The sequence below is a fragment of the Plasmodium malariae genome (genome assembly GCF_900090045.1).
Source record: "Plasmodium malariae genome assembly, chromosome: 3".
Taxonomy (NCBI): domain Eukaryota; phylum Apicomplexa; class Aconoidasida; order Haemosporida; family Plasmodiidae; genus Plasmodium; species Plasmodium malariae.
This window is the reverse complement of record NC_041777.1, coordinates 708,572-719,121: the sequence shown is the minus strand read 5'-3', so window position 1 is coordinate 719,121 and position 10,550 is coordinate 708,572. Positions and strand designations below refer to the sequence as shown.

Below are 10,550 nucleotides of genomic sequence, written 5' to 3'. Positions count from 1 at the left end.
CATGTAACAGCATAGATATATTAACAATGTCCTCAAAAAAATGGTAATATATTTTATGAAAAAATATATGCATATACGTATATATATATATATATATATATGTTATTATTATTTTTTTTCATTAAACATAATTAGTATTTTAAAAATCTCGTTATGTACAAAACTCCCTTTACATTTAACGCAAAAGAAATTGAAAAAAAAAAAAAAAAAATTGTTAAAAAAAAAGATGAAACAATAGATGAAACGAAAACAACGTAAAAAATAAAATGAAAGAATGTGAATTTAAAAATTAATATATCAATAACGTTCCTATTTTTAACATTTCATGAATTTATTTTAAAACAGTTAATATATGTATTTCATTTCTATACATAATAATATTAAGTAATAAAAAAATGCTTCTCTTTAATGCAAGTCTCAAAAAAGGAAATTCCACATAATAATTTAGCGAGTATTCGTGAAAAAAAAAATGTCAAAAGGTTAAGAAGGAATTAAAAAATGTTACTAAATTAAAAAAGGTTACTAAATTAACAATTTAAGAATAAATATAGTTTTCCGCTACATAATGCAGTACGCAAGGGAGAATTTTCCATAATGATTATGTTGTTTGAAAATTACGTATTGCTTTAAATGTGAAACATATATGCGCCTATTTTTAAATACATCCCTTTGAGTTATACCTACATTTATGTATATATATGTACGTATGTATGTATGCACATGTGTATTCATGAGGAAAGGATAAAATAACTTCTTCCATAAAATAAAGAAATGAATAATATACTAAGGCTCAACAGACAAAAGCGAATATTTGCAAACAGTAAGAGAAACTTTCTCCATTTTAATTGTATTTATAATAAAACAGAAAATTGTGTTACCAGAAATAAAAATGAAAAAATAAATTTCGATAAAAATATACATAAACTTATAGCAAGAAGTTATGTTAACTTCGACAATAAAAGTATATCAAGTAGTAAAAGGAGAAAAATATACTTACTTACTTTACTTCTTACTGGTGTGTTTGGATATGGCAGTTTAATATGGAAAGAAAAAAGAAATGTAACCAATTTCCTAAATGAAATGAAAGAAATAACGGATGATATTTTTGATAACATGGACAACATCGTATTGTTTGTGTTAGATAAGAATAAATTAAATGAAGAAAAAAAAAATATTCAAGAAATAAAAAATGAAATTGAAAAACTCAATATAAAAAATATCAATTTCCTTTACACATATAATGAAGAAAGCAAGGAGTACGCTTGTTATCTTTATAAAGGAAGGAGAAGAAGAAACATAACAAAACAAGAGCTAGCAAGTAATTTTATCGAAGATATATTTGAACCTTTTTTTACACCTGTTAGTGAAGATTATGAAAAAATTAATGAAGGAAATAATGGAAATTTCCCAATTTGTGTAACGCATGACACGTTTGAGAAGGAGGTATGTCAGAAAAAAAAAAAAAAAAAAAAAAAAACTTTATAGCTAGCTGCACATATGAACTTTATACATATGTATGTAAACACTTCTTCCTTATAGATCATTGAGGACTCAAAGAAAAACGAAATAATCTTGGTTTTATTTGAAAATACGTGCTTCTTATGCTTTTTGTACAAGCCTTTTATAAACACTTTACATAAATTATTCAAGGAGAACAACGTAAATATTTTCTATACATTTGTTTTTTCAAAGTTGTTTTTTCCCATTTCGTGTTAAAATTTTATTTTATAAATTATATACCTTTTAATTTGATTAATTATGACAGATAAATGTAATTAATTTTAACTGTTTCTTTTTTTTTGCTAATTGCCACCGTTGTAGATTCAACTAAAGCTGAAGAAATATAATATAGAGAAAAATGATTATGCTCCAAATATGATTGTTTGTAGGGGAACCCCAACATTTTTATTTTATCACAAGTATCGTATTTTATAATTTTTTAATTTTTGAGACCACCTTATGTACGTCTACTTGTATGCACATATACATATATGCGTATATATATACATACTTTTTATTTCTCTTCAATTCATAGTGGAAAGGGAAATAAGCTGGATGAATATAAGCCTAATGACATCATCAACAAAATCGATCAAGTAAGTTCTTATTTTATGCGCACTTTTTTGCTTTATTATTTCTCTCTATAATATATATATATATTTATGCATATATCTGTATATATATATATATATGTTCATTTTTGTTTTTCTTTAAATCTGTACTTGATATTGCAGATTATTAAATCGCCTAAAAATATTAAAGAACAAATGCTAGCTAAGGCAGATTTAATCCATGAAAGAATGCATCAATTTGGATATTTGACCATGTGGTATGTCTTTGTTAAATATGTTACACAATTTTTTACATGTACGAACCGCGTATATGTTTATATCTATGCGCATGTATATATATATCGAAAAATGCTGAACATTCTAATTTGGTACCTTTTACTTTCCTAGGATGACAGAGTCCAAAATTATAGAAAATATGCTCATAAAAAGGCACATAAAGGATATATCAAGTGTATGAATTACCCGCAATATACCTATGTTGCAAGTGTTATATATGCTACTACTGTTACTCATGTTATAGTTTTTTTTAAGTGTTTCCTATTTCCTTTATTTTAATTACGTCTATTTTTCATTGTGTGATATTAAGTTTCACGCTTCTCCTGTACATTAACGCAGTTATGCATGAATATATATGTGTATGTATGTGTGTATATATGTCTGTATGTATATATGTATAATACACATGCATATGTTACGTTACAATTTTTTTTTTTCAAGAACACCGATGATGATACCATTTATAATGAAGTATTAACGGCTCTTATAGAAGAAGACACAGGAAGAAATGATTTAATTGAGGACAGCTTAAGTTACATGAAAGAGAAAATAAATGAAGCGGAGAAGAGTTGTTTTGTAGTAGCTATGGTAAGTTTGTAACCATATATATATATATATATGTGTACATATTTACATATATATGTACAAACTTGAAGTTGAAGTAAAATGCTTATACAGTGTGCACACAATTGTTTTTAGTATTTATATCTGTATATTTTTTTTTTTTTTTTTTTTTGTACATCAGATGATGGCTAAAGAATTAATTGATGAAGAAAAAAAAAATATGACATGAACTAAGTACTATTGCTTGTTCAGAATTTTCTTCTTATTTTTTAGAAGAAATTATGCACATAAAAAAAAAAATTTATTAAAAAAAAAAAATGTTCATGAAAAATAAGCAATATGGAAACGCGCATTTATTTACATGTCAGAATAATATTTCAGTTTTGGAATTTAATAGCTAAAAGAAACAAACTTTGTCTTTTTTTTTTTTTTTTTTTTATTATTGGGGGAATAGTACACACATTTTAAAATTGAAAAAAAAAGAAAAAGTAAAAAAATTATGAATGTTCAGAACTTTTATTCAAACAACCATTAGTTTGTTGCCATTTTAAGTATGCTAACGTGTTTTAAAAAAAAAAAAAAAAAAAAAGATAAAAAGGTGAAACAACGGAAAAATGAAAGGATGAAAATTTAAATCCGTTTTTTGTAGCATTTAAGTGTAGAAAACAATTGAATTTGACGTTCAAACAAATTTTGTATTTTGCTAAAGACTAGTTCGTTTAAAAAGAAGAAAAATCCTATATATGTGTTGTATATATGTAAATGAATTAGGCTTATGTATAATGGCTGAATTTTAAGCGTCATCCTTTTTCATTTTTTTAAATGATTTGTTCTACATTTTTAACGTTGTAAAATTTGTTCATCATTTAAAAGGGAGAAAGCAAAATAAAAAAAAAAAAAAATACCCATACATACATATATATATATATATATTTTAAACTTTTTTGCATTTTACACTTTTTGAGTATTTTTGATATTACTTTGCCTCTTGCTCTTTTCCATTTTATATGTTTTTAATTCTAGTTTTTTTTTTTTTTGTTTTAGTTTTTAGTCTGCTAATACTCTTTTCTTTTTATTTTTGTTCTCACGTATTTAATCATTATAATTATCATCTTTTTTTTTCACACTATTCCAGGACACTATTCACTTTTTGTTGCTACCTTTTAAAATTTACACATATATACATACATGCATATATGGCTAGACGAACATTTTAATTAACTATATAAAAACTCATATGAACGTTTGCTTCCAAACCAAACTACTGTATTTTTATATAAAAAAATTGTTCCATTTTACGTTTGTTCAATTACCTTATATCAGTTGCGTTCGTGAAAGCAGTGAATATTATATTTTATATATATATTTTTTTTTTTTACGTTAAACTTTATTTTTGATGTTTCAAAAGATTTGCGTTGAAATGTCTTTGTGTCGTGACGATAGTACAATTGCATGCAGCGTGTACAGAGGTAAATTATATTTTATTATATTATATACATATAGGTGTTAACACATACATGTGCAAATATATATATATATATGTATTTATATGCATGTACGGCTGTTATTTTCCTTAAAAAATGAGAAAATCCAAGAAGTTAAATAGCCTAGTTAAGAGTGTACAATTTTTTGTAAAGAAATGCAGAGAACAAAATCAGAAGTTGCTCACTATGAGCAGTTTGGATGAAACCAATGATGCATATGCTTCAGAAAGTTTTGCAGATGCTAAGATATATTTTGATAAAAGCTGTAAAGCACACTCAGTTGCAAATAGCTCCAAAGGTTCCAGTGATTCAAAATATGGTATGTACAGAAAGTGTGCTAACACACGTAGCAATAAGTTAAGGAGAGCGCACACACAAGGAAGTTTTCATAATTTATGTGATTATCAGGACAACGAGGATGGTAAAAAGTTCACTGGAGTGAAGAAAGGAGGGGAAGAAATGGGCATCAAAATGGGGGGCGAAATAAGCCAAAACATAGGAAACAAAATGGGCGACGAAATAGGCGACGAAACAGAAGCCATAGGAATCACCGACCAAATAGCTAAAATGACGGGTGTAGAAGCTTCCAAAGAAGATAAATCAAAGGACACAAAAATGGATAACATAAAAACGGATGACATTAAAAACGAGATGATTGCTTACGATTTACATTTACTGAATTTATACAAAAAATTAGAGAGCAGTTCAAAAAATAGCAAATTAATTAAAAAGAATAAAATAAAAAAAACAAAAACTTTGAGAACATGCAATTCAGAAGTGTTAAGGATAAAGAATGAACTTTATTTAAGAAGGAATAACCATAATAAGGAAAAAACAAAAATAAGTAATAATAATAAAATAAAAGATAAAATGAAAAACAAAGTGAAAAACAAAATGAAAGATAAAAAAAAAAAAAAAAAAATGGTAAACAACAATTCTGAAGAGAAAAATGAATTAACGCAAAACATTTCACTAGACAGTCAAAAGTTAAAGTCCAAAAGCTCCTTTTTAACACCTAGTGAAAATTTTTCTAAATATCATAATATAGATTATTCAAAAAAAAAAACATTAGATGGACTTTATTTTTTCCAAGAGGGATTATCAAATAGATTAAATAAAAAAAGCAATACATCCTCCTATGACATTGGATGCATGTATATGAATAATTATGCTAGTGCCAAAAGTTCTAAAGAATTAACGAAAAAAAAAAAATCAAATGATATTATATTATTAAAAAATAGCTCTACTAAAAGTTTTCGTAGATTTAAATTTTTAAATGATAATAAAAAGAACATAGAATATTATAAAAATATGATTGAAAATTTAGAGGGAGCTGTTGGTAGTACTAGTAGTAGGTATAAAAAGAAAAACAACACTAGTTCTATAGATAGTATTATTAAAATAATAAATTGTTTGCTTCATGATTATGTGCCTAAATTAATTGATAGATATGAATATTACATGAACACATTAGATGATAGAAATAAATTATTAAAACAAAAAATGAAAGAATCTTTAGACTTTGGGGACATTCAATATGAAGAAATACGTGAACTCAAAGCTCAATTAATTCAAAAAAATAATGAAAATAAAAAATTAAATGAAACAATTGATATCTTAAAAGATAAAATGTTATACATAAATGAATTGGAATTAAAAAATGCAGAATATTTAGATGAAATTATGCTTATGAAAAGTAGAGTAACCTATTTAGAAAAAATTTTAGAGGAAAATGATCAATCTAAGGAGTCACAAGAACTTCGAAAGATGCGTCGGAATTTAAGAAAAATATATAAAAATATGAAGAAGGAAATGAAATATATCACTACTTTAAAATCGAAATATGTTAATAAGTATAAAAAGAGAAAATTTTACATAAATAAATGGATTCATTTGAGGGAAAAGATGGAGGATAGAGAAATTCCCACGTACGAAGATGCGGAGGAGGATGCTGAGTTGTTAATAATGGACACACTAAGAAGTGGGTCAAAATGCGCATCAAGAGAAAAGGTTGATGATGAAGGTGGTGAAAATAAAGGAAGGTTACAAGTTAGCACTGCGGAACAGGAAGAGTTAGCGGATGGAGTAAAAACGTTGGAGAAGTGTGCAAACGAATGTGCTGAAAAATATGCTGACAAATGTGTAGGCACTAGTGAAATATACACAGTGCTCGAAATGGATGACCAAGAAAACAGTGAGCTATTATTCCTAAAAGAACAAAAAGTAAGCAACTATAAGAGAAAAAAAGTTACTACTAAAGATAAGAAAATTAACACTATTTTGAGCAATTACACTTTTGTCGAGTTGATGAAAAAAGAAGAAAGGAGTAATAGGAAAGCTTATCACAATATATGCACCTTAATACCAAAGGAGAGCTATCCGTATTACCATTATTTTTATAGTAATGTATTACTTCAACACAAGAGTAATAGAAGCAACCGAAGGAATAGACATTTCCCCATTAGGTGTGATGAGGGATGCAAATACATTGCTCCTGAAAAGGCAGTAATTGAGAATGAAACTTACTTATCCTTGTGCAGAAAATTAAAGGAGTGCTTTTATGAGCAGTACTTTTACAAGTGCGATGGAGAGACAAGTGGCGATGGTTGCTGCGGTAGGCACTGCAGTTATGATAATGTCGTCGACGATAATGGTTATTTCAACCATGATGGCAACACGTTGTCCACATACAACAAGTTCTTTCAGAGTAACAAAATGTGCGACATTTTACCTGACCAAGCAAGGAAAACCCATTATTGGAAATACATGAACAAAGAGGATGGTTCATTTTGCATGGTCGAGCATAAAAACGGGGATAGTAAAAGGGATAATGAGAAGTATAATAACAGGTATAGTAACATGTATAATAACGGGGATAACAACGCAGATACGAGAAAAAATAAATACCGGAAGCTTCCTTTCGATTGCTGCTATAAAGTGGACAGAATATTAAGCGGAAAAATAAACTGTTCCTTGTGGGGTTCCGAAACTATATGTGGTGATGGCAAAGATAGTACATCTTGTAAAAAAGAAAATGGTGCAAGAAAGAAGTCTAACATTTCTAATAATAGTTCTCTGATAAATAAAAAGTCAAGGACGAGTAAGCGAAATAATTTATTCTCAAACAGAGACACGCCTAAGTGTAATTGTAATCGTAGTTGTAGTCGTAATTGTAGGTGTAAGTATAAGTATTATTACCGGGTTTGCCCCGAGGCAGGCGCACATGAACACAACAATAACAAAATTGAAAATGATAATAGTAACAGTATTCTTGCTGGTATTCTCAGTGGTAATAGAAACAAACACACCTACCACAATAGCATGACGATAGGCAACAAAAATGATAGAGAGTGCGATGGAAAGAATGGAACTGAGGTCAGCACGCACAAGAGCTACTACTGTTATTACAAAAAAATGGATGCTAACTGTGTTAATAATAGGAACGATAATAATAATAGAACTACAAATGTTGACACTGCAGCGAGAGAGAATAAAACAAGTGCAAATATCATCTGTGATGAGCATAAAAGTAGTGTGTCTAAAAAAAATATACTGATGAAGGAGGGGGGTGAGAAGGATATCTTTTTAACTAGTGCATGTAATAATGAAAGAGTTAATAATTTTAAAAAATTCTTAACATTATGTAGTTTCCATTTTGTAAAAAATAAGAGTACAAAAAATTTAAATAATATATTTGATCATCCGGAAGGGGAAAGAGTACAGTTGAATAATGTTACATATAACAAAGATGCACAAACCCAGCTAAAAAATAAACATGGGGAAGATCATCCTAACAATAATAATATTATTAGAAGTAACAATACTAGAAATAATTATAACGTTTGCCAAGTGAACAATTATTATAACTGTTACAATGTACATCCCTCCTACAGTGTGCACAATGCAAATGATAACTATAATGTTCATAATAATTTAATAATTCCAGATAGCTATCTGGGTAATCGGGATAATACTGGATATGAGCATTTTCATAACTTAAATACAAGTATTGCTGATAAAGCAATAAAAAAAAAAATAAAGGTAAATTCTGAACTAATTATACGAGGAAATTATCCAAATGAGAATATTATTACGGATGAGTGGTCCAAACATATTTCTCATATGAGGGCCCCTTATATACAAAGTAAAGAACCATTCTACAAGGGGTGCAACGAATATACTACAAGTGATGCTTTGTGTCCCTATATTAAAACGTTGAGATATCACAATTCGTTTAATCAATATTTGGATATAGACACACAAAAATTTGATGCAATTAACAGATACTTGCGCGATCATTTTTTATACACTCAAGATGTGTAAAAAGGAAAAGCGGCAAAGAAGAGCATGAGCGGAGGGTGTATCAGACCAGGTGGTTGGCAGTGAAAGGGGGGAAATCGTATACGAAAATGCATACATACACGTATGTGCACATATGTATATCTCTCTATCTATATATATATATATATATGTATGAGTACATAATTGTGGATACATTCATGCGCGCATACTTGCGTGGACGTTTTGTGTATCTCTGTGGCTTCTGCATTTTCGCGCTATTTCCATATAAAAGGCTAGGCAAAATATTTTACTCATATCGTTATTATTCCATACAGCGCTTTCTCAATTTCATATGTTTTGTCGGGCATTTTATTGGCAGATAAAGTATGCATGTGGTGATTACAAAAAAAAAAAGAAAAAACAAAATAAAAAAAAAAAAAATAATTTCGTTAATATTTATTAAACATATGACTCAGTTTAACAGAATTCAGCGTTGTTAAAAGAGCTTATGCAGGCTTCTCTGGTGCGATCTTTTTGCGGTTCATTTCCAGTGTCCAAACTGCGTCCGTTATTAGCACTATTGCTGCTACTTTTATCTTTATTTTTTCGTTCACTTTTTCTTGTTCGCTACTGCCACACTAATTATAAGTTTTATTCTGTCTTTTCATTTTTCTCCATACTATTCGACGAGCTTGCTTGATTGACTTTTTTTTTTTTTTTTTTTTCTAGCTAAATGGCTTTATCTCTCACATATATATATATATATGCATGTACTACATCTAACCATTTTGTAAAAAGTACAAATTTTGTTTTTACGTGTTACATATATGGTGAAAAAGAGACTACTATTTAACAGTGAACTTTCTTTTTAAGAGCGTTTTCAATTTTATTTTGTTGAAATAAAAGTGTATTTGCGACCGTAAAAAGGGAAAGAGATGGAGAAAGTGAAGGCAAAAAAGAAAAAAAGTCAGTTCATTCTCATTCTGTACCTTTACTTTTTCAAGGGAAAAATAATCTCCGAAATTAGTTGTACGTATATATACATATGTATGAGCATTTGCGTGTATGTGTGTAGGTATATATATGTGTACAAACATAAGTATGGAGTGAAATAAAAAAAGCAAAAGACTACTGGAAAAAGAGGATATTTTTTTTAAGCACCGGAAAAAATAAATTGTGTGGGATGAGATATGCATTCTTTTCCTTTTACATTATATAGCGTTTGCATAAATAATTACATATGTAGTTGAAATATTTTTGTTTGAGCATAACAATGATGTAGTGTTCTCTCTAAGAGAAAGTAAATAAAAAGTAAAGAGAAAATAGCAACACACTAAAATAAAGAAGTTACAAGATATCCAAATTGCAAAATAAGTAAGAATCAGAATGAATAAGGTGCAAAATAACAAAGTAACAAATTTCATTTCCCAGCTTTAAAAAAGGTCACGGAGATTAATTATAATGCAGGGCGATTCCTCATTTTTTTTTTTTTTTTTTTTTGTAAGTAGGTGATAAGGATGAAACACATTACAATTCTTTGGGTATGCATAATTTGTAAGCACATGAGCGAAAACGATTTTGGATCATTTTCACTTATTTTTTTATTTAGCACATGTTCTGTTATATATTTTGTTTTAACTTATTTTATTTTGTACTGTATTTTTTTAAACTTAAAATATTCTGTTTTTATTTATATCGTTTTAACTTCATAAGTTTGTTAATTTTGCCTTAAATAAGTAGCATAAATGTAAAACAAGGCAAAACGCTTTACGAATAGAGTTTTATTTTCTTCGTCTTCTTCTTCTTCTTCTCTTATTATTATTATTATTATTATTATTATTATTATTATTATTATTATTATTATTATTATTAT

General features: G+C 27.9%; 2 protein-coding genes across 2 annotated transcripts; both read left to right on the top strand.

The window, feature by feature from the left end:
• Positions 1-771: 771 nt before the first annotated feature.
• PmUG01_03024400 (thioredoxin, putative) lies at positions 772-3,141 on the top strand (the record flags this gene model as incomplete). The annotated part of the gene is made up of 8 exons (XM_029008875.1): positions 772-1,443; positions 1,540-1,659; positions 1,822-1,919; positions 2,036-2,096; positions 2,235-2,329; positions 2,460-2,523; positions 2,790-2,936; positions 3,094-3,141. The coding sequence occupies 8 exons, from the start codon at positions 772-774 to the stop codon at positions 3,139-3,141; spliced, it is 1,305 nt and encodes a 434-aa protein (XP_028859458.1).
• Positions 3,142-4,492: 1,351 nt separating this feature from the next.
• PmUG01_03024300 (conserved Plasmodium protein, unknown function) lies at positions 4,493-8,719 on the top strand (the record flags this gene model as incomplete). The annotated part of the gene is made up of 1 exon (XM_029008873.1): positions 4,493-8,719. One exon carries the CDS (start codon positions 4,493-4,495, stop codon positions 8,717-8,719), a length of 4,227 nt encoding a protein of 1,408 aa, XP_028859457.1.
• Positions 8,720-10,550: the final 1,831 nt, after the last annotated feature.